The following is a 24,412-nucleotide window of genomic DNA, read 5'->3' as shown; positions in this document are numbered from 1 at the left end:
GAAGGTGCCCAGTGCAGCTCTTATCTAAGTCTCCCAGGCTGACAAAATCGCCAAAAGATATTTGTCCAGCCTCCACTGGAATACTTCCAGTGCCAAAAGACCCAAGCACATCCGACAGTGGCTCCTTCTGTCTGTCCTTCTTAGCTCTAATAATTAGATGATTCATATTTTTAAAATAACTTTAAACTGCCTAACAAGCACTTTTATGTTTTATCTTCTATAGCCACAAAAAAAAATATGCCTAATTCTTTCTATACTTCCCAGCTATTCATCCTGCTTATGAATGAAGCTATCAGGACACCTAAGCTTCTTTTCCTTTGGCTAAACACCACATTCTCTTCAATTATACACAAAATATCCTGATCCCAAGACTGTCAAAATGTACTAATCATTGCTCAACTGTGGCAGCTGAAACTAGGCACCATGTTCCAGCTGTCCTGAAACCACAATCTGTGTAAATGAGTCATTTCTCTCAACTCTTGCCAGTTAGTGTATTTAGTGAGTAATGGCAAGTTGTATGTCACCGTAAGCAAAATTTCTCCCCTGGTGCAGTACCCTCCATTTCCTGTGTACCCAAGTGATTTCCATGATAGAGCGTGGATAAGAGCAAAACTGAGTTATATAACTCACATACATGAAAGTACCTGAAGTTCATTTTTTAAAATTATGACTAGTTCATTTAAAACAGTGTTACACAAATAAAGTCAAACTTCCTCTCGTGCCTGTTTGAAATACATGATGTTGGTTTCAACATTTTACACACTTGAACAAAAGGCATATATCACATTTAATTGAAAATAATTTTATATATTTTCATCCTGGGTTCCCAATGTGATTTGATAGAGGGACTTCCATTTTCTCTCAGTCACTACTTAATAGAGAAAAATGAGGAGACAATTTGAAAGAGTCTAAAAATATCATTCCAATCAATTCCTGGTCCATTTTCTGTTACTTTACAGTCAAACTCTGTGACCTAATATCCATTGTAATGGCCATTTCAGTCCGTGGATTGAAATAGCTGGATAATTTAAAGAAAGATAAAATATCCTGGTGAAGATTATTAAGTTAAAAGAAGTAAACATTCAGTATTTCTCTAACATTGAAGACAAAGCAGTTATGTGTGGATCTAATTTTTCTTTGGCCAACACATTGTGTGATAAAGTATAAAGTGTAATGAAGAAAACACTGAGACTAATACCATGCACCTGAAGCAAGCCCTGCCTGACATTGTATTATCTGCACAAAAATAATTTATGCATTTTAACTAAATCTCTATGTTTCCAATAAAATGGGTCACGGAAAAGGAACAGTGACTCAGGTCATCTTATTCTCATTTAATACAAAAATCTGATTCAGGTTGCTTTCATTTTATCTGTATATCTGTTCTCAAAATTCAGTCAAGGCCCATTTATCTACCCAAAAATGTTTCACCTTCTACATTCAGATACAATCCCACTCTTGTCTACTTGTAAATCCTAATGGTTCCACCCAAAGTGAAGTGGCCCTGTCTGGTCCAGATTTAGGATGTCTTGAAGAAATAATGAAAAAGAATACCATGTCCCACTCCACAAATATTCCAGAGTTTTGATTGAAATTACTACATGTGAGATAAGTTGTAATATTGACTCCTATCACTTTAGACATAAAGTTGAAATACAAAATTAAACATAACAAAATACAGTGTAAATGAAACTTCCATCTAAATTTTCTTTTTTTTTTTTTTTTGCTTTATAGTTTCTTCCGTTACAAATCAAATATTTCTTTACTCACCTTAAAATCACAACTCTACCAGCAGTAACAAAATACCAACCTAAATAAATATTATTTTCTTTTAGATCTGTATTTAAGGACAACCAGGGAAATGTGGACAGAGACTCAAGATTTTCACCCCTGTATAGACAAGAAAGTAGCAAGATTTCAACAGAGGACCTCCTTAAACTGGTGTCTGATTATAGAAGGTATGATTTTTCAGTTGCTCTTGAAATTAACATTAGCCATATTGCCACCATTGATTTGTTCTCTCACTGTAATGATTATCTGAGTCTCAAATGTGCAAACCCATCCCGAGGCAGATGCTTTTCAGATGATTTCATGTACGTCCAAATGGTGCACGGGTGTCTGTTTGCCAGAATTATATGGAAGGATTATGAAATGTGGAGCTATATCTGTTATTTTCAGTTGTGTAAGAACCACCCCAAAATTTAGTGGCTTGAAATAACACCACATATTTTATTCGTGAGCCCAAGAGTTAAACTCTGCAGGGCAGGAGAGCTTGTCTTCCATATGTGGGATGGACTTGGAGAGGTCAGCTGGGGTCAGAGGACCCTCTTCCAAAGTGCCTGATGCTGGTCATTGCCTGGGAGCTCAGCCACACCTCTGGCTCTGAACCTTGTTCTTCTTCCCTGGGAGCCACTCATGAGATACTTTGAATTCCTCCTGGCATACAGCTTGGTTCTAAGAACAAGTGTCCTCAGAGACAGGAAAAGACAACTGCCAGTTTAAGTGCCAGGCCTGGAAACTGTCACAGTGCCACTCTGTCATAGTTTACTGTCAAGCTGTCACAGAGTCTAGGTTCAAAGGAAGGTAACACAGACAGACGCCTCTTGGTAGGAGGAGTGTTAAGGAGTTTTAGGACCATATTTTAAAACCCCGCAGAACAATTATATTGCTATAAATATAATCGCTCTTAATATTTTGGTCAAATACTTTCAGAAAAGATAGCTGAAAGCTAAGAGAAGGAAACTATAAAAGCCACAACATTTTTTTTAAGTGAATCACCCATATTCCCAACATCTGAAGACGATAGGTCTTTCATTAAGCTACTTATCTAAAACTGTTAGCCTTCTAAACTACACAGTATTCTCATACCCTTTCCTAAATATTACCTCTCTGTGTCTCTCACTTAAGAATCAGCCATCTCCTATCAATTAATTTTATCCTCAACCAAATAATATGAGACTATAAAACAAGCATAATTTTTTTCTGCAGCATCAGTAGATGATATATTTCTGTTTATCTAGACGGGAAGTTTGTCCAATGTTCTTTTTTATTCTGGAAGAACATAAACTTAAGAAATAAAAATAAAGATGAGAAGTGAAATCTCAGAGGAGGCCCTGAGGCAATCTAACTTCTTTGCCATCCTATGAGGGCCCTCCTGACCCGAGGTGACCTTCCTTTCTTTGCTCATCAAACCTCCTCACTAGAACCAAACCATGATCTTGCAAGGCTACCCAGCCACCATGTGACACTTAAGAGTGCTTTTCCTCTTTGCTTTTCTGCCAGCACACTAAAGTATGGAAGGTGGTAATGCCAAGCCAACAAAAGGAACAGGCAAAATATTTTGGGGTGTTCTCATATAAATAGGAAGAACCCGAATTCTCACAAAACCCATGTTATCAGTGATTAGCAAGAAGAGATATCACTGTGGTGGTTAAGGGGACAGCTATAATACACAATGAAGAGCCAACATCAAATTATTTCATCGAAGTCTCACAATTTATGACATTTATTCTCGGTGGTAGGCTGATAAATGTGGAACAACAGACTTTCTAGAGAAAAAACTGATTTGTGCCAATGACCAATTCCTCTGGTATAAATTCTCCTGCCATTGGTGATTTCAAGCTACCCCTGGGACGTCACTGAACATGGGGTTAGGAAGAGATTAATGTGAACAAACTCAAGGGCACAGACAATCTTATCACGTAATATGGTCATTAGGTAATGATAAGTTTTGAATGTTTAACATCTTTTGAATGTATTAACACCTTGTGTTAATACAACTGATTAATGTTAAGTTAATATGATTTAATGTTAATACCAGCTGAGTTTAACCACTGGCAGGCAAAATTCCTTATAAAAAAATAATTATTACAATCCACTCTCCCAAGCTGGGAAGAGCTGGCTCTGATTCAATACTGTAATTATTCCACCTTTCAAAGTGGAATCATGCCCTGCCCGGAGGGGCTTGATGCTTGAAATTGCCATCAGTAAGTTCCATGCTACCGTAATGGAAAGTTAGTGAGACAGATGGTGTAGGAGAGGGAGGGAGTGATGTGGGTGGGGAAGGAGACATAGTCACAGAAGGCCAAAGTTGGGGAAGTCCTGCTTGGTGTGGGTAGAGGAAGACTGCAAACTCTTAGCAACTGTGGCAGAACCAGCCTTGTTCTCAGACCTTGACTCTCAGCATGAAAGAGAGTTGCTTAAGCAGATTCAAATGCTTCAGTAACAAAACTATGTGACTTACTATTGTACTTGTTTGGCCATTTTTATAAGTGTTATCTGAAGTTGAGTAAAAATAAATTCAAAGTACTCTTCAGAATATGTGTGGATTTACTCCCCACTGGTTTTTTTTCTTGATTTGCAATAGCACATAAATTTTTAGTTTTCGAAGTTAAACTAGCTAAAAGAAATCATCGCAATATTATTTAGGGTCTACTGTTGTTGACCTTTTCAAACCTCAGAATTTTAGCAGATTACTTTTTTTCTTGAAACTGAAAATAATACTGTGTGTGTGTGTGTGTGTGTGTGTGTGTGTGTGTGTGTCTGTGCTTGTGTACTTTCACAGGGTTGACCGAATAAGCAAAATGCAGACCATCCCCGGAAGCCTGGATATCACTGTTGACAACATTCCTCTGGAGCATCCAAGTATGACAATGACATCACAGTTCAGTTGTAGAGTTCTGAATATTTAGTGGGGTTATTTTGTTTGTTTTGTGGGTTGGTTGGCTGGTTGTTTAACTGGCTGCTTATCAGCTTTTGAGGGCTTTTTATTGTTGTTGTTTTTTCCAAAGTGAAAACTCGTGGAAATGCAAATCATTATGCTATAGAAACATAGGGCTTCTTGGGCTGGGGATATAGCTCAGTTGGTAGAATGCTTGCCTCGCACATACAAGGCCCTGGGTTCAATCCCCAGCACCACCAAAAAAGAAAGAAATGTAGGGCTTCTTATTTCTCCATTAAGGCAAACAATGAATATCACAAGGCTATATTCTGAGCAACATAACATTTTGTTTAATACCCAGCAAGATTATATCATTTAATCCTAAAAACCCTGGAGGGTTGCAAAAGAGGAAAGTCAGGTTCAGATATGGATAAACTGATAACCCACAGGAGAAGATTTATATTCTATCCAGTTCCTCTCAGAATAGAAGCAGGTTCTGCCATACTGTGCTACCAAAGGGTTCCTCCAAACACCACATGCAGCCACCCAAGTGAATGGGCAGTGATTAGAACTGAAATATCGTTAGACTCTGCTACTACTCAGAATCTATGTTTTTCAGAATATGATAAAAAAATAATCCTGCTTTGCTTATTATAAAGTAGAATTTCAGGGGTTGCTATTAGCCTGCAAATGAGTTTTAGAATTTAGAATGAATTAAGGCTTCCTATACTGAACCACAACCAGAGAGGGTTATTACCGCAGGATATCTGGATTACCGTTTGCACTATTAAGTTTTCTGTTCTTGTAATTTTCCATAAATCATCCTCATATGGAACATAATGAACCCTCTAACATGAGCCCTGACTCCAAATCATTTTTATATTGATTGGTACCAGAAAACAGAGGATAAACTAGCCATTTCTTCTTGATTTGGGAAACAGGATTATTATTACCTACAGTAAAGTAAAACAAGAAAAGAGGAAACTAAATATTCTTTCACAAAGAATTGTGGGAAATTAAATAAATTTGAGCATACAATAAAAATATTATAATTGATTTTTGGAAAAAAAATTTTAACCTAATTCCCAAGCGCACACAGCTAGTCACTGTGCTTTATCTGAACGCAGGACGATTCCCTGCAGGTAAAGGAAGGAGGAAGGCCTTACTCAGTAGCACAACTTCAGCCCCCAAATTATTTAGTGACAGAAGTTTTCATTTGTAAGTTCCTAATGGTCTTTTCTCTCTTCTTTCTTAGGCCATTCCTGCAAAGTTACATTTTAAAAGTTTGTAAAAATTAAAGCAAAAAATAAAATGTCACATAACAAATAATGTAGAGAGAGACCTTCAGGCCCTTGCTGTGAAATCATCCTTCAGGGAGAAATTAGTATTAATTCACCTGGTATTAGCAGTAACAAACCCATTGGAAAAGGGTTTATTCTGTCATATATCAATTTCTCTATTGTTTTTCCAGTAGTGTATCAAAGCTTGGTGGATTGCTTCTCATAATATCTAGTTAGCATATTCAGAGGATCATTAGCTAAAATTTACTTTTTAAATTAGAAAATACGACAAAAAGAAAATAGTTATACATCCATCTCAAAGATTTACCAGTTTTTAGAACTTGAGTTTTGATATGAAACATGTAACATGTTTACACCCTACAAATTTTTCATGATTAGTGTCACTTAACATCAATTGGTACACAAGTCTGGTTTGTAGTTCATTTGAAAATATGTTAAATATTGTTCACTTAAAAAAAGAACCATATTAAATGACAAACTCTTATTTTCTGATTTTTTAAGACTGTGTAACATCGTCCTTTATCCCTGTCAAGCCTTTCAACGTGATGGCTGACTCAGAGCCCACAGTGGAGGTGGAAGAATTTATATATGACTCAACAAAGCATTGTCGTCCTTATAGAGTATACAAAAATCAAATTTACATTTACCCCAAACACCTCAAATATGACAGCCAGAAATGCTTCAACAAGGTACTTATGACCCGAATTTCTATGATGTCATTTCTCTTCATCACACTTATACCATACAAGATGGTTTCTTGAAAAGTCAACTGCAGATTGTGGTGGGCCAACGCTTTGCGATTAAAAAACATTTGGAGAAAATGCTCAGTAAGGGCAGTGAGAGGTTAATTTTAGAAATGTTTAAATTTGCATAGTTTTTGTAATATATTAATAATCTCTTCTGAAATTGGCCCTATATAAATTTGATCTAGACTTTTCTTTTTGTTTCATTTCTTGCAATCCTCTCAAAATAGCACGCCTGCCCCTTTCAATATGAACTCTTTCTTTCCTTTTAAATCTTTCCAAATTTTTTGCTATTTCTGAGCATTGTGGATAATGTCACAAGAAAATGCTGGGTATTCTACATTTTTCAGATTTAATTAGAAGCTACTTATTTTAGGCACTTAGATTGTTTTGGGGTGTTATTTAAGAGGAAATTGCGATTTCCATTTTCCTCACTGTAATTTCAGGCACGAAATATAACTGTGTGCATTGAATTCAAAAATTCTGATGCAGAAGGAGCCAAGCCCATGAAGGTGAGCCAACTCCGCCAGGGGACACATCTTAAAGAGGGAGGGAGTGCTTCTGTTCTTTGTGCCATTGAGGGGCTTTTTATGTGAGTGTGGTTAAAAGAAGAGCATTTCAATACATTTGTTTTAGATTTTCTGAAATGCCCCTCATTTAATAGCCATTGTTAACTCAATCTTTTAGAAATGTCAATCTTATAGCTCTCTTAGCTTTTCATGATTGGTATAAAGGAAACCTTTTTAATGTAAAATAAATGCAAAGATTCCCGTCTGGCAGAATCTGCCCTTTTCAAAGATTAGCCCAGCTCTGGACTCAGAGAGCTTTATTTAAAATGGCGCACCTTGGCTGGCTTCCTAATGATCTGTGCTGCATGCTGGCCTGATAGCTACAGTGGGCCTAGAGATGCTCACATTTAAGAGCAGGGCTGTGGCCAAGGGTCTGTGGGCCTGGAAAATGGCTCTGGAAAGTCAATTCTGGTTGTTAATCACATGATTTAATAAGATCAAATAAAAGCTGTGAAGTTTGTATGAACTGATTTATTATAACCTATAAAACTGCAACCAGATAGCTTTTTATTATTTTTTTTTAGAATTTCTATTTGATATATACTGTTTTATCTTAGAAGCTTCAAACAACATAAAGTAACTTATGAAAGATGGAGAGGGAAATTATTTTTAGTGCGCCTGCTGTGAGATCTTACCCATTTCAGTGAATTAGTGCAATGAGAACAGAGCTAACTTCTAACCAACCCCACCATTATTTGTGATAATCTTTTAAAACACTTTGTCAGGTACAAATCAAATCCTCTAATTTATGCTACCAAGAAGGTTGGTGGCACTGTTCAGAAGGATGATCAATTTGAGGATGAATGAGTCATTTAGAGTAGAGAGGAAGAATTCTTCAAAATAATCTTGAACCACTGTCAATAGTCACAGTAACAGGCTCCACAGCAGCGTTCACATTAGGAGAGAAATATTAAAGTGAAATATAATTGTCAAGCAAACAAAGACAGTGACTAGGCAGCAAACACACCCAGCCTGTTGCAGCAGCGTTTTTACCAGGAAAATTGTAGGAAAGAAAGTCAGAGGTGTGTGAGTTCTCTGCTTCAGTGCATTCTGAACACCATACAAAGATACAGCAAGGCCAGCTGTCAGACTCCACAAGAAGGGCCCTGAGCTTTGGGCTAACAAGGCTTGTAAGCTATACTACTAGGAGTGCCGGATCTCATCCTCTGGCTTGATTTGGGGCTGGGATACCATAACAGTACAATGTGATAAAGCCTAGAGCTAGATCTATCCTGCCAGCTGGCATGCCCGGGATTGGGGTCCAACCCAGCTTGTGGTCACCCAGGACCTTAACCTGGACCACAGCAGGTTCCATCAGCTCCTTCAAGAAACCATTCTGCAGGGATCTTGAACAAGTTAGCACCAAGCTCATGGTAATCCAAAGCTAGATAGAGAATGTGGCTCAGGAATAGAGTGCTTACCTAGCATGCACAACACTCTGGGTTCAATCTCCAGCAAAAAAAAAAAAAAAAAAAAAAAAGTTAAAAAAAAAACCAGTTAGTTAGTAAATTGGTCCAAGTATTTGATCCTCATGAAATATCTAAAAGATGAATACAAGCTTTCATATTTTACAATCACCATCCCATTGTATGATAAATGTGGGTAGTCCACCAAAGAGTTTCAAAGTTAACTGGATGCCAGGTGAGCCTGGCAAGTTATTACAAAGTGTGTCTTTGTCCTGAGATTGATAACTAAAGAGTTGTGAAATTTTTTTTTCACTTAGGGATAATTTCAGACACTTACTTTTTTCAACTCATAACTTTTTAAAACAGTGTATTTATGGAAAACCTGGAGGGCCCCTCTTTACCTCAGCTGCCTACACTGCCGTTCTGCACCACTCCCAGAATCCCGATTTCTCTGATGAGGTAAGAACCAGGCCTCCATTGCCCCCAGCAACTCCTAAAAAGGTTGGGTAAGTGGGTCAGATAAACACTGTCTCTAGACCACAGTAAGACTAAGACCTGCTTTGGCAGGGTCGTACTCACCAAGATTTATAACCTACTTAATGGACAGTTGTTCCTGGAGTATTTTGCAAATTCAAGTATTTCAGCATAGGAATGACCTTGAAAATGTGATGTTTTTATTGTATCATGGAGACTAATTTTTTTTTCTTTTATTGCATTAGTCAGTATAAAAAAAAATATGTTAGATAGCTTTGCCAACCATTGGCAGCATTTCATATAATGGAAAGAACAAAGGACCAGAGTAGGAGCCAGCATCATTGCTTATGACCTGCATGACCTTGGAGCCCCTCATCTCTAAGCTGTGTGCCAGGCATCAGGCTACATTCCCCACATGGCACCTCACTTCATCCCAACAGCCATCTGAGAAGGCACTACCGCCGTGACCTTCCTGTTTTATGGATGAGGAAAGTGATGCTCAGAGGAGTCAAGTGACTTGCTAAGGGCACACAGTAAAGTGACAGTCAGAATTCAAACCAGGCCACGTGACTCCAGATACAGCAGCTTCACCACGCTGCATAACGCATAAAGAAAACATCACTGGGTGAAAAGTAACTATTATACTCAGGTTGGCTTCTGTTTTAAACAGCTTCAGACAGATGAGTTTCAGAGATTAAATAGAATTTCTAATCCTAAAGCTGAACCAATGCAACCCATTAATATAATATTTGGGATTCAAAATATCACACCTCATACATTTGGTTCCTGTTGGATGCTACAAGACATTGCTGACATTTAGTGGCATGCATTTGATATTTCCTAGTTCTGGAGGTCAGAGGTATGAAACGTTGCCCCAGGGCTGAAAGTTCTAGAGGAGCACTATTTCCTCGCCTTTCCAACCGCCGGAGGCTGCCCACACGCCTTGGCTTGTGACTCCTTTCTGGCCATCTCATCACTGACTTCTGCTTCTGCCCTCAATCTCTGACTCTAACTCTCCTGCCTTCCTCTTGAAGGGACCTTTGTCATTATAACATTTTTTCCTTGAAAAACCTAGAATGATTGTCCCATCTCCTGGGCCTCGACTTCATCCATCTGCAAAATCCCTTTTACCTCATAAGGCAACAGTCACAGGTTCTGGGTATCAAAACATGGAGGATATGTTTGTGGAGCTATTTTTCTGTCCCCATATCTTGCTTCACATTAATCATTTTAAAACTAATTAAAGGAACACCCATGAGCCAACCTGTATGACCTTATCTCCTACCTCCATATTCACTTAATGCTCTTAATTTTCTTCCATAAATTCAGGACAGAGGGCAAGAAAAGTTAGGGGAAACAGTTATCATCACATTACAGAATATTTATTGTATTCTTTGACCCTTTGACAGAGCCCCTCTGAAAGTTGCATTCTCTGTAGATAGATGAGGTCTGTATTTTTTTTTCATTACTGTTCTGACTATTGGTAACACTGGCTTTTACTCTTTCTCATTCACATGTTTTCTATTTCCACATGAGAGTCGGTATGTAATAAACAACTTGGTGATCTCTGTGGGGCAGTTTGAAAACTAATTTCTTTATTATGGAAAAAAATGTTATTGCATTAATTCTTTCAAGGCACTGTTATAATAAAATATATTTTCAATATTTCTTAAGTGAAGAGCATTTTCATTAACATTTAGTTAACTCAAATTCTTAATTGCTTCTCATGTGCTCTTACTATTGTCTAAAAAAGAAAATGTCTTTCTATTGCATTATTATTGCATATTTTGAAAAGTATGTTGGCTTTTATAATGAGATGAGCAGGCTGGTATATAAAGCAGAGGTAAGCTTGTGATGATCCAAACCTAGGGATTCTCAGTCTTCACCACATATCAGAATTACCTGGTAGACTTGTTGAAGCAGAGTTTACCCCGGATTTTGGTATTCAATAGGTCTGGGTAGGGCCTAAGAATTTGCATTTCTAAAACAAGTTTCCAGGTGACACTAATTCTGCTGTTCAAGGGACCACACTTTGAAAAGTCTGTTCTACCTTTCCTATCCTCTATTATCCTCCCTCCCCTCCCCTCCCATCTTCTCTCTCTACCCCATCTACTACAATTCATTTCTCTCCTTGTTTTTTTCCCCCATTCCCCTCACAACCTCTTATATGTAATTGCAGAATACAGCAGTCACTAATATGGCATCATGTAAAAATGTGGATGTGTAACCGATGTGATTCTGCAATCTGTAATTGGGGTAAAAATGGGAGTTCATAACCCACTTGAATCTAATGTATGAAATATTATATTTCAAGAGCTTTGTAATGTTTTGAACAACCAATTAAAAAAAAGAAAAGTCTGTTCTAATATCTTTTCTAGAACAATATGAAAATAAATTTAGCTAGGCGCACAGACCATCTAATAAACACGCTGATAGTTGATGTGGCTATTGACTTACTGCTTGCCTAAACAGATCTTGGAATTTCAACGTTAAGTGGTCATCAAAAGATGTGGGTCCTTGTCCTGGAAGATCCTAGTACTGACTGTACCACACTCTTAGTCACCCAGAGCCCCCTAGTGTCTCTGGCCTTGGTTCCCACCTCTGTGCAGTCTTCTTCACAAGACCTTTGAGAGCGGGGCTGTTAAATAGCAACAGGCTCTGAAATCTGAAAGACACCATAAAATATAGAGAATTATTTCATAGCACCTCTTTCCAGAAGTATGGAGCAACCTATATCAATGTTATGTTTTACATCTGTTTATTCAGAGGCACTTATTCAGCTTCAGCATGACCACATCATAAAATGGCTCATTATTTAGCTGCCACAATAACTCATTTCATATGCTTTTGTAATTTGTTAAAGGAATAGATTCCATGCTTAAGTTACACCACTTACTGCTGCCATGTTTCTCAACAATGTGCACATGAATTTCCTGGGGGGTATTAAATGCCGGTTCTGAGTCAGTGTACCTGGGGTAGAGTCTGAGATTCTGAATCTCTAGTGAGCTTCCAAGTGACGCTCATGCAACTAGTCCAGACGCACATGAAGCAAGGGCTTACTATTTATTCAATTTGTTTCTTACTGATAGTTCACTAATCTGCCTCGTTAAGTTCTATAGTTGTATATTTGTGTGTGCTGATGCATGTGTGTGTTTAATCCATATTCTAGTACCATAAATTATCTAATGAGAAACACTATATAGTCTAAATATCATCATTCACCACAGTGAAGAAGTAAAAATAGCTATATTACTGCTAGCAACATGGAGGTCTATTGAGAATTAAATCAGTACACTCAATTCTATTAAGTTTGGAGCTAGATTTAAGTTAAATTTTTTAAATCGCTGTTCTTCATCTTGCTTTGATTCTATACAAATCATTTTAATCTCAGTCCAACTATAATGTCTTTCATTGCAGGTGAAAATTGAGCTACCAACACAGCTCCATGAGAAACACCATATTTTGTTTTCTTTTCATCATGTCACATGTGACATCAATGCCAAAGCTAATGCCAAAAAGAAAGAGGCTCTGGAAACATCAGGTAACTGACAGAAGCCATCCAAGTGGCTTTGCATGTCATCTGTTTGATCTGAGTTGGAGAGTGTTTTAAAAAGCTCTGATTTCTTGAATTTTTTAGTGAAGTTTAGGGTTCGTAAGTGACAAAGAGCTTTATTTTCCCCTTCTTACCATGGAGGTTTGTGTTCCAAAATTTTCTCTTTCTTTTTTTCCTGGCACAGTGGGCTATGCTTGGCTTCCTCTGATGAAACATGATCAGATAGCTTCTCAAGAGTATAATATCCCGATAGCAACAAGTCTGCCTCCTGATTATTTAAGCATTCAAGATTCTGCAAGTGGAAAGGTATTGAGTAATGTATAATTTAAGAGAAAATAAAAACGCTTCAGCTAAATGGCATGAGGTTATCTTTCTTTCTCTGCTGCGAAGATGAAGACCATAATGTATATGTCCATTATATTTAACAAAATACACCAGCAGTATTCCAAAGCTCTTGTTCAGTGTATGCCTACTAGAAGTGAACTATTAAAAGTGATTCCTTCAACCTGGCACAGTGCACGCCTGCCATCGCAGCAACCCGGGAGGCTGGGGTAGAAGGATTGCAGTTTCAAAGGCAGCCTCAGCAATTTAGCAAGAGCTTGTCTCTAAAAAGAGAAAGGACTGGGGATGTAGCTCAGTGATAACCCCCCCCCCCCCGGGTTCAATCCCCAGTACCCATAAAGAAAGAAAGAAATAGATAAATATTTGGAAAAGAGATTTGAGGACATGTTTGAAAAAATAAAACTAAACCTAATACCCTTATATCATATCGGTCTCATCTGCCAATATTGCCCAATATATTTGCATCTTTTCCATATCTGTAGTAATGTACAAGTAGTGGATCAGGATGGTCACTTAGTATAAATTAAATAACCTATTTTTCCCCTTGGATTATCATAGTGACAATGACAAACTTTTTTTTTTTTTTTTTTTTTGCAGCATGGAGGGAGCGACATCAAGTGGGTAGATGGTGGCAAACCACTTTTCAAGGTGTCGACATTCGTTGTATCCACTGTGAATACTCAGGTGGGTACATTGTCCTGCGATATTAGCATCCTCTCTAACATGCCAGATCACAAGGTGTCTCCTGTACATACAGGATGAGACAAGTCAGAGGTAGGTGACTGAATACTGCAAAGAAGGATATTTGGGGCACAATTTTATGTCTCTTTTAAGATAAATAGAATGTCCCAACCCTATAAGCCCAGCTGCCATAAAATTTGAGACCAAAACACCAGGAGAGCATTTAACAGAATGATATCACCTTTGCAGTATGATTTCCTCCATGGACAACACCTAATACCCCTCTGCCCATTAAAAAGTATACTTTCCTGTGTACGGAAGGGAAATTGGTAGAATGCTATGAAAAAAGCAGGAGTGGGAAGAATAAACAAAGGACCTTTACAATAAAAGGAGTTCAGCCCCGGGAAGTAGTTCTCCACCCATTGTCACGTGGCCAAGAAGGACAGCAAAGCCGATAAGACTGAGATGGGAGAGCACCTGAGCTTTGCAGTGCAGGTGGAGCCTTCGATAGACCCCAAGGCCCAGCAAAGGTGGAATTCTGTCACTCAGACTTCGTGACACAGTACAGTACATCCAGGCCTCTGCCCTGCAGAAATGCTCATCTCACACCACATTGAATGTGGGTCACCAGCTCATGTGCATCGTCAGAAATAAACATCTGTTGCTGTTGCAGGATCCGCATGTAAACGCATTTTTCCAAGAGTGCCAAAAACGAGAGAAAGACATGTCCCAGTCACCTACCTCGAATTTTGTCCGCTCTTGTAAGGTAAGGCAACGTGCCAGTAGCTCCAGTAGCTCCAGTGGTCTCCAGGGTAAAACAGACCAAAGAGACCTCACACTGTCCACTGAGGAGCAAACAAAGAGGCCACTAGCCCTGATGATTTCAAAATGAGATATTAATTCAGAGAGTAAATGACTTTATTTCATGATATCTAAGTAGTTCTATCTGTTGAATAAAACAAAGTAAAGATCATTGTTCTCCAAAACAAAAATGATTGAAAAATCAGAATGGATTTGCTGTAGTTAATTAAATGGAGATATTTAATTATCTTCACACTCTGCTGAGCTCAGTGAAGAATGGAGCCAGGGAAAGGTGAGCCACGATATTCACATTCAAGTTCTGAAAAACACCAGCAGAACATGCTCTATTATATTTTCCTTATTTATTTATTTACACGTTTGACTAATTAAAATTACATATGGAACTATATACATATATTTATCAGGTACAACACAATTTGAAATAAGTATACATTGTGCAAAGACTAAATCAAGCAAATGCACAGCCTCACATACTTATCATACTTTGTGGTGGGAAAATTTAAAATCCACTCTCTTAGAGATGGTCAAACATAAAATAAATTGTTATTAACTATCATCACCATTTGCCATACAATTGATCTCTTGAACTTACTCCTCTGGTCTACTGGAAATGTAGGCTTTCACCAGCATGTCACCAATACCCATTCCCCTGTCCCCAATCACCACTCTTCCACTGTCTGCATCTATGTATTCAGTTTTTTTTAGATTCCACATATAACTGAGACCATGTGGCATTTGTATTTCTGTGTGCTTGGCTTATTTCACATTATTTCATAATGTCCACCACGTTCATCCATGTTGCTGCAGATGACAGGATTTCCTTTCTTAAGGCTGTATAGTATTCTATTTACCACATTTTCTTAATTTGCCTGTTAATGGACACAGGTTGATTCCATGTTCCTTCCTATTATGAATAATGTTTAATGGGCCTGGAAGAGCAGGTGTCTCTTCAATATTCTGATTCAGTTTTCTTTGAATATGTAATGGGATTGCAAGGTCATATTGCAGTCCTGCTTTTAACTTTTTTGAGAACTCCATGCTGTTTGCCATGATGGCTGTCTAATATACATTCCTACCAATAATGTACCAGGATTTCTTTTTCCACATCCTAACCAATACTTCTTATTTTTCACCTTTTTAATAACAGCATTCTCATGGTGTGAGGATATTTTAATTTTAATGTGGTTTTTAACTTGACTTTCTCTTATGGTTAATGATATAAAGTGCTTTTTCATATACATGTTGACTATATGTATGTCTTTTGAGAAATGTCCTTACAGATCCTCCATCCAGTTTTTAATTTTGTTGTGTGTTTAATTGCTGTTGAGGTTTTGTTGTGTCCCTTATATACTTCAAATATTCAACCCTCATTTGATGTACGGTTTGCAGATATTTTATTCCCTCCAGCAGGTTGTCTCATCACTCTGTTGATGATATCACAGGCTGGGAAGAAGGTTTTAGTTAAATGTAATTCCCATTGTCTATTTTCACTTTTGTCACCAGTATTTTTGTGATCATGTCCAAAAAATTATTACCTCAATCAGTGTTGCAGAAGTTTTCTAGAAGTTTTAGAGTCTCATGTCTTTAATCCAGAACATGCTTTAAATTTTAAACTATTTTTTTCTGCCAATTTACTACAGAATTTACTGAATGTGGAAAAGATTCAAGCAATCATGAGTTTTCTGCCTATAATTTTGAATCAGCTCTTCAAAGTTCTGGTGCAGAATGAGGAAGATGAAATCTGTACAACTGTCACCAGGTATCCATAGCACCACCTTGGGAGAAGAGATGTCATATCTGTAGTTACACAAAACCTTGATTGCTTGATTTTAACTGAATAATGTTTACACTGCATTTGAACATATCTCAAATTTAAGTATTTCTCACTCTTGAATCCTTACCTTCTAATAACCTATTAGGATCATTAGTAAAGTGCAAGATTTCTTTTTCTAACTTTTCCTTTCTGTTTTTTAAACATTTTATTTTGAGATAATTTAGGGTAATGTGTAATTTAAATAATTAAAAGAAATAATGTGGAGAGAACCAGTATACCTCTTACCCAGTTTCCCACAATGGCAACATCTTTCAATGTATACATGAGAGTGTGTACACACACATGCACTCACACACATACACACACACAAAAAAAAAAACTTATATATTATATAACCTTGTGGTATTGGCTCTGTCACTTAGCATAATTCTCTGAAGATGCATCCAACTCATTTATCTATCAATAGTTTGTCCTTTTGGTTAGTATTCCAGATATGGATATACCATAGTATGTTTTAGCAATTCACTTCTTAAAAAGACATCTGAATTGTTTCTAATTTGGAATGTTAAGAATAAAGCCACTATAAAAACTCATGTACACATTTTACATATACATAATTCTAATTCTTTATTTCTCTGAGATGAATGCAATGGCTGGGTGGTATGGTAGTTGAGTCTTAAATATGTAAGAAACTGCCAAACTCAGAGTATCTGTGTCACTTCATATTCTCACAAGATCTTTTTTCAAAACATTACATTTTTTTCTTTAACTAACATTATTTTAAATTTGGTCATGTTATACTCTTTCAACATCACTAATCTGGCTACTGACAAAATCAGTTATGCATTTATAGAAATAATGTTTTGAATTAATCATTTAATCATGTATTCCTACTATTCATTTTTTAAAAAAATTAGTTTCAGCATTCTGGAAATTTCTATTGGTAAATGTTTACAGCATATTACTTCTCTTGGCCAGAGTGGGAATTTTTAGTTTCTTAAATAGAGCCCTGAAGTTCTGACAATTTTAGAATCTGTAATGGTTCCATATCAGCCAGTTTGGGGCTCACGTGAACAGTCACCTATGTGTGTCTATGTTGACAAGCCTTTTAAATACTGGACTGACAGGTCCATTGAAATTCAAAGATATTTCTAACCACTACATGAAGCAACCAGTAGTATTAGTATAAAAATTTAAAAATTCACTCACACCACTACTGCTATTTGGACCCCTAACCCAGTCAAGGCAGGAAAAGAAACCCAACTGTATCTTAACCTAATTTATTTTTCCTAAGTATAGAGTGTGTCTATAGGTTGGAAGCCAAGCTCTTTTAAAAGTCTTCGGTTTTAATTTTATCCTAAAAAATGATCTGTTTTCCAAGAAGACGATATCAGCAAATGCAAAGACTACAACGGGCAATTCAACCTGGTCAGAAAGTCTCCAGTGGGCACAGCAGCCGTAAGGCACTGTGTATAGCTTAGTGTTTCCAGGTTCTGAGTTGGAAATGGTTTGCAGGGATTTGAGTGAGGAAAGCAAGAGAAAAGTGTGAACCTGGTTCATTCATTCTTCCAACAACGATTAACACCCAGTTTACCAAGCATCAAATGACAAATTAAAGTGGTGTTTCTCTCCCTTCTGCAAAAGACCACTAATGAGCTTTGCTTTTCCAGGGTGCTGACCGACATTGTGGCCAAGTGCCATGAGGAGCAGCTGGACCACTCTGTCCAGTCATACATTAAGGTATGAAATTGCCACTGGGACATTGGTCTTAGCCCTTCATGCTGTGTGGCTTGTCGCATTCCCTGTCTACAATAAGTGAAAAGCTCTCTTCCTTAGTTGGTTCCAGGTGCCCGCCATTTTTAAATTCCCTGTAGCAGAACTCCATCTTTTTGCATTAATGAGCTAGATGTATTGTTTATGTGTAAATGTATATCTACTGTGTGTTATGTCCAAACAAAATTTATATGGGGAGAGAGGAAAGTAAAAGGATAGAAGAAAAGATGGAAGGACTTTTCTCTTGAAGTCAAGATTACAAATACATGAAATTCTAATGTTAATATAGGGAAGACTGTTCCGCAAGGTATGTTGAATGCTCTGTGTTTCTTCTGTAATATTTTCTTAGCTCTTTTTATTGTTTTCTCAGGCGTTATTTCATTTTCCCAGTTACTGTATATTTGTACCTGCTTCTGGTATGTGAAGTCCTTTATCTTCTGGCATGAACCACTTGCCCATCCCATCAATATGCACTGCTTTCTTCAGTGTCCTGTGTCAAGCACTCACCCAGAGATGTTTCTATTCTCATTTCCAGTTGGCCTGTGAATTAATGCCAGTGAACTTGTGATGATGTTTGCACTTTCACACCTGCTACCTCATGTCTTCTCCTTGAATACAAAGAAAGAACCACCCAGAGAAAAATACCTTAATCTGATTTATAATATGCAGAGGATCTGCATTGATTTTCTATGTATAAATCAAATCTTTTGAGACACTGACTTTTTAATTAAGAGAATATACTTCATACTATATATGGACAGACATACACTCAGACATTCTAGATGTCTCGAAATGTAACTAGAGAAGAATTTAGGCCTTTGATGTTAGAATCTTGATCTTTAAAATAATACTAATAATTACGGTTATCAATGCACCTGTAAAAGGAAATAACTAGGAATTGCATTCTGGAGTAAGCCCCTTGTGATACCATATATAGGTATTCAGATGGTATGTTCTCACTATAGTTTTGTGCTATATACTTCCTACCTGCCAGAAATGTTGGCTGTCTTCCCAAAACACGAGGGCACAAGCATGTGCCCTTCCTGAAAACAGCAAGAATACTGGCAATACTCTGTGACTCCATGGTGATTTCCCTGCCCTGTGATTTTACCTGAGAAGATCCTCCTTTCATTCTTTCTTTCTTTCTTTTTTGGGGGGTTGGAGGATGGAACCCCAGGATACTCTATCACTGATCAACATCCTCAGCCCTTTTTATTTTTTACTCTGAAACAAGGTCTCACTAAGCTGTCCAGGCTGGCTTCCAACTTGCCATCTCCTGCCTCAGCCTCCTGAGTAGCTGGGATTGTAGGCATGTACCACGGTGCCTGGCTAAAACCCACATTTCAATTACAAAAAGCCAGTTCCATGTACAGGTACCTTTTTAGCTTATGCTCTGTTTAAGAGAGTATCACAGATTACTCTTATAGGTATTGATGAGTGTACTGTTCAACAGAATCTGGACAAATTTCACCCTCTCTATGTATTCCAATTTCCTATTCTCCAAAGAGACTAAGAAGAAAACAGTCATCCCTTGATCCTCTGTACACACAACTTCATTTCAACACAGTGTTATATTCTTCATTCCAGTGAATAGTTGAAAATCACACTGAGGACCCACTAGTCTGCTATTTTGGGGACAGTCAAGGCTAGTTCCTTCTAAGTTCCTCAGCTCTCAGACTCTTCATCTGTGATGCTACTTATTTTATGCATGGTCTTGATTTTTAACGAGAATATCTGAAATATCCTGACAAGACCATCTCACTGTATAATAAAGGAGATCCATTGCTTGTTTAGTTTGTTTTGAAGTGCTTCAAATCTGGAAATGTACTGATGTGGAATTTCGGATTAATAACAATTCCTGAGGATATTTTAAAATATATATTCAAATATCTAAACATATACTTACTAATAAGGTAAGCAACTTTCACTCTACTCGGGAGAGTGTACTAAAGGTTTAACGGTCAACTTTAGCAGTCAGCCTCACTCACCCTCAGGGTTCTCCTCTGTCACCTAAGGTGAGGGAGAGAGACCCAGTGACATCCAGCTCTGACTGTCCTCACGACTGTCAGACTGGCCTCCCCTCACACCACACTGCTGACAGCCTGCCCTTGATCAAAGAGTCTGAATCTTTACCCCAGGTGGGAAAAATTATTCAACATACAGGTTGATGTTAAATCCCACCGCAAGAATCATAATGAAAACTGATGGGCTGTTACCAAAAAGTGCTTGGAGGCCCTTGAAACATGTGCTATTCAGTGTAATTTTATATTTATTCAGAAGTAAACAAAAACACCATTTCAAGTTCAGTGGTGCTAAATGCTGCTACCTCGCTCCATCGACAATATCCAGACTGCACACAAACACCATGTCTGTTTAAAAAATGTGTGTTTAAAGTCAATCTAGCTAAATGCCATGGTTTCCAGTGATTTCTGGCACTGACAGGTTCTAGTAGTCACAATTTTAAATTTCAGCTCTAGTAGAAAGCCCTTCTAGCTAGATAACTGCTTGGCATTAGAGAGTCGCTGATGACTTTACTCTGACGAGGCATAATCTCTAAGGGGAAAATTTGTGTTGCTCTTAACTTTAGCTAGTTTCGTGCACCCATTAGCTTTGTCTTTCTCCTTCGAGATGATCTTGCAATACTCAGGCTCCACCATGGTGCTGATACGCTACGAAGTTCAAAGAAATGGCGATAAATTCAGAAGTGACTATGCCTCTGCTTTGAGCCCTTCTCTTGTGTACCTTCCCTCTGAATCATAGTGAAGTCTGAATTGAGAAAATTATAAAGAAATACCTTTCTTGAGGCAAACCCAACTCATACATAAAATATTATAATACAGTGAAAAGCATTTTACATTTGAAACTGATTTATGTCCATTAATGGATATGAATATTCTTTAAAGATATGAAAAAATAATGAAAATCAGCTCCAAACCAATCTTTTTTGAAAAAAAAAATATATATATATATAAACAGTACTTGTCATTTGACTGCCAGCCGATTCTCAGGAACCTCTCCCTAGCTGCGTCTGAGCTTGGGATGGTAGAGCCTGGGCTTGGGGGGACCTAGCCCATCGGCCTCTGGAAGGCACCGCTTCCCCACTTGGCTATTTGAGTGGGTGCTCTACCCTTTCAGGATGAAGAATTGCTACCATGACATCCGCTACCAGTGGAAGGAAGGAGAAGGGGAATGTGTCCTACGTAGGTGGGTCAAAGCCCTCCATGTTTCCTTGAACTCGCTAAGTGGCTCTCTGGCTCTTTCTCTCCATTTCTACCAAAAGACTTTGAAGGAGAGCCTAGGTGAGCAAGGCTCTACTGTGCAAAGCTCTAAGTAGGAACAGGTGTGTACCACTCTTACCAGTGGGCCTCCATTTATTTCATGACAAAATCTGGCATGAGCAGATAATTCTGAGTAATGAGTCATTCATGTGGCCTAATTTTTGAGGCTTTTTTAAAAAAGTAATTAACTTTATTTCCTTTTTTGGATTTTCTTCAGTTCGTGTTCAAGGCCAGCGTATGCAAGGAGAGAACGATACATGAGGAGCTGGCGAAAAATGTGACTGGTCTTTTGAAATCAAATGACTCAACAACAGTAAAGCACGTCCTGAAGGTAAAAAGTTTAGAGACAGCTGACCAGTTGTTGGTACAAGGGGTGGATCTCTCCTGTGACCTGGAAAGTGACAGAACTCACTGAATTTCATGGGTCATTTTTCTTCTGGTTCCTGACAGAAGATTCATAATGAAACTGTAGCATATAAAAATATTGAGCAAAGGAGATCTGTGTCAAGAGAAACAGAAAAGTAGATTGGACTCCATCTTTTAGGAGCTTTGGGCTAGAGGCACAATCATTAACCATTGAAAATGATCTGAAACATTCAAAATTCTCCATGTAACACAATAAAGCATTTGGAGACTTTTAGTCACTGTTAAGAGAAAAAAAAAATACCTTGAAAAAGATCAACTATGCTATGTGAAATGAGCACACCGAAGATAGCAAAACTGAGCAGCAGTCACTTTTAGGTCTCGAAGAGTTCAAACACAGCTGGCTCATGTGAGAAGCTTATAAAACAGTAACTCTAAATTATTATGGAATCCTGATTTTAGGCCTAAGCTAAATTTAATTAGCTATTGGGACTTGAGGAATGAACCATTGATAGGGTATAGCTGAAAAAGGAAGTCAGGATCAACAAGCATCACCAGGAGTTCACTAAGATCAAATTATCCTGGGTGAAGCGGTTCGTTTTCTTGAATTAAGCCTATACGGATATTCATTCCATTTGTCCACCCCAGGTATCCCCAGGGCTCCTCTTGCAGCAGGCACACTCCTAGACACTTGGGATGCATCAGAGAACAGAATAAAAATTTCTGCCCTTGAGGACTTATGTTCTACTGGGGAATGAAAATAAAATTACACATGTAATTTATGAATAAGTTATATCATATGTTAAAGATGAGAAATCAGATTCGCCAAGAAAATGTGGAACAGCAGAGGAAGTGGGTGTCCTGAGGACAAAGAGTTTGATTTGAAGTCTCAACTAGGGTGGGCAGGTTGGAGCCCATGAAGAAGGCAACAGCGGAGCAGAAATTGTCCTGACGGAGGGAGGGAGCTTGCCTTGGGGATCATCCAGTGGCATGTTGGAGGGAAGGCCCTTTGATAAGTCGCAGGGCAGCAGTACAGCATGTGGAGCAGAGGCTAGGGGAAGGTTAGCTGGTGAGATGAAGTCTGAGGAGCGTGGGTTGTTTGGTATGTCCGAGGGCCGTTGTGAGAGTGATTGAATTCAGAGACAAATGTTGTGACAGTTAGCATGAAGGTTAAAAATGCCATTCTGGTGACTGGGTACATAGCTCAGTTGGTAGAGTGCCTGCCTCGCATGCACAAACCCTGGGTTCATCCCCAGCACCACACACACACACACACACACACACACACACACACACGCCATTCTGGGCAAGATAGGAGACGGGATATTGTTGCAATAGGCTTTGGATTCATTCAATGTTCCTGACCATGTGAATTTTACTTCTCTCTCTCTTTTTTTTTTTTTTTTTTTTACTAAGAATCGGTCCCTTCATTAAGCCACAACTGCCTCTGCTCCTTCTCATCTCAGTCAATCCTCTGGAGTGAGGACTGTGCACTCAAAAATTTTTGACAACATTGTATCACCCTAAAAGTGGCTATATAATTCAATGTTCATTCACAGTAGAGCAAATAAGTAAATAGTGATCGTTTCTGTGATGTGGTGACAATGTATGGCACCCCCTCCACCTCATGCCTTAGAACATGCAACCATTCTCAAGGCCAACATATAGAGTAACTAAGAAAACATGCCCAGTGGGAGACCCACCTCCCTTCTACACCTGGAGAGGCCCAGGAGCCTCCACCTGGTTCCAGGGCTGCTTAGACTCTTCCTATGTCCTTCCTCCAGAGTGTGGATCTAGTTGCCTAGGTGCAATGCCAGACCCCAGGAAGGAGCCCTTACTAGCAGAAAGGAAAAGCAGGATCATGGACATCTCTTGATATGCAGGAAAGACAGACATACTTGGGCCCCAGGCCCCTCAAGGTGCAGGAGGGGCAAGGGTCCTGCTCTGCCCAGGTCCCACATTGGGTGTGGCAGTCCAGAGTGTTATGAAGTTATATTTTTCAAGGTAGGATAAGCAAGCATTTTTATTTAGCACTTTGTCAGCTTGACTTCTAACTTCTGTTTAAACATATAACCTTTTATTTTTACACTCCCCAAGATCCCTGGAAATTTTAGGGATTGGCTTGCTGTGAAAAGTTGTAGTTTTCTTAACTAAGTGAAAAAAATAGAGCATCCTATGAATAAACATTTATTATTTATCAGTCATGCCAAGTAAACTAGAAACTTGTTTTAGTCTAAAGACTTTTTGAGACAATTGAGAAACCAAAATATCTGATATGTACTTTTACCATTGTATCTTTGTAAAGATCATCCTGAAATAATGGAAATATATTATTGCCCTGGTTCATTTAGTTTCAAAGAATACACGATTAAGATAAAGGTGGGATAATATCACATATTGTGAAGAACAGAATTATCATTATTTTACCATAGGACAATAAGTTGTTATTGTCTCTTCCTTTTCCTAACAGCATTCCTGGTTCTTCTTTGCAATTATCCTCAAATCAATGGCACAGCACTTGATTGACACAAATAAAATCCAGGTAAGATCATGTATAATATAGTCAGCCAGCAATCTCACTGATGAACAGGTTCTTGTTATTTCCATTTTTATTGGCTTTGGAAACCTTAGCAATGTATGTTAATTGTTTTCTTTAATCGGAGGAAATGATCA

General features: G+C 38.2%; 1 protein-coding gene across 11 annotated transcripts in view; it reads left to right on the top strand.

The window, feature by feature from the left end:
* DOCK10 (dedicator of cytokinesis 10) overlaps positions 1-24,412 on the top strand; it is a 249,127-nt gene that overhangs the window by 174,992 nt on the left and 49,723 nt on the right. For all 11 annotated transcript variants that reach the window (XM_081261150.1, XM_081261149.1, XM_081261152.1 and 8 more), the window contains exons 15-27: positions 1,836-1,958; positions 4,565-4,644; positions 6,463-6,650; positions 7,151-7,216; positions 9,046-9,138; positions 12,571-12,694; positions 12,891-13,012; positions 13,646-13,732; positions 14,403-14,495; positions 16,192-16,310; positions 17,996-18,065; positions 21,594-21,707; positions 24,210-24,281. In XM_081261150.1, coding sequence (XP_081117276.1) covers positions 1,836-1,958; positions 4,565-4,644; positions 6,463-6,650; positions 7,151-7,216; positions 9,046-9,138; positions 12,571-12,694; positions 12,891-13,012; positions 13,646-13,732; positions 14,403-14,495; positions 16,192-16,310; positions 17,996-18,065; positions 21,594-21,707; positions 24,210-24,281 — 1,351 coding nt within the window. The remainder of the gene's footprint in view (positions 1-1,835; positions 1,959-4,564; positions 4,645-6,462; positions 6,651-7,150; positions 7,217-9,045; positions 9,139-12,570; positions 12,695-12,890; positions 13,013-13,645; positions 13,733-14,402; positions 14,496-16,191; positions 16,311-17,995; positions 18,066-21,593; positions 21,708-24,209; positions 24,282-24,412) is intronic.

The sequence above is a fragment of the Spermophilus citellus genome (assembly GCF_964194105.1).
Source record: "Spermophilus citellus genome assembly, chromosome: 11".
In the NCBI taxonomy this organism is placed as follows: Eukaryota; Metazoa; Chordata; class Mammalia; order Rodentia; family Sciuridae; genus Spermophilus; species Spermophilus citellus.
Note: the sequence above shows the minus strand (reverse complement) of the source record. Positions and strands in the feature narration are given on the sequence as shown.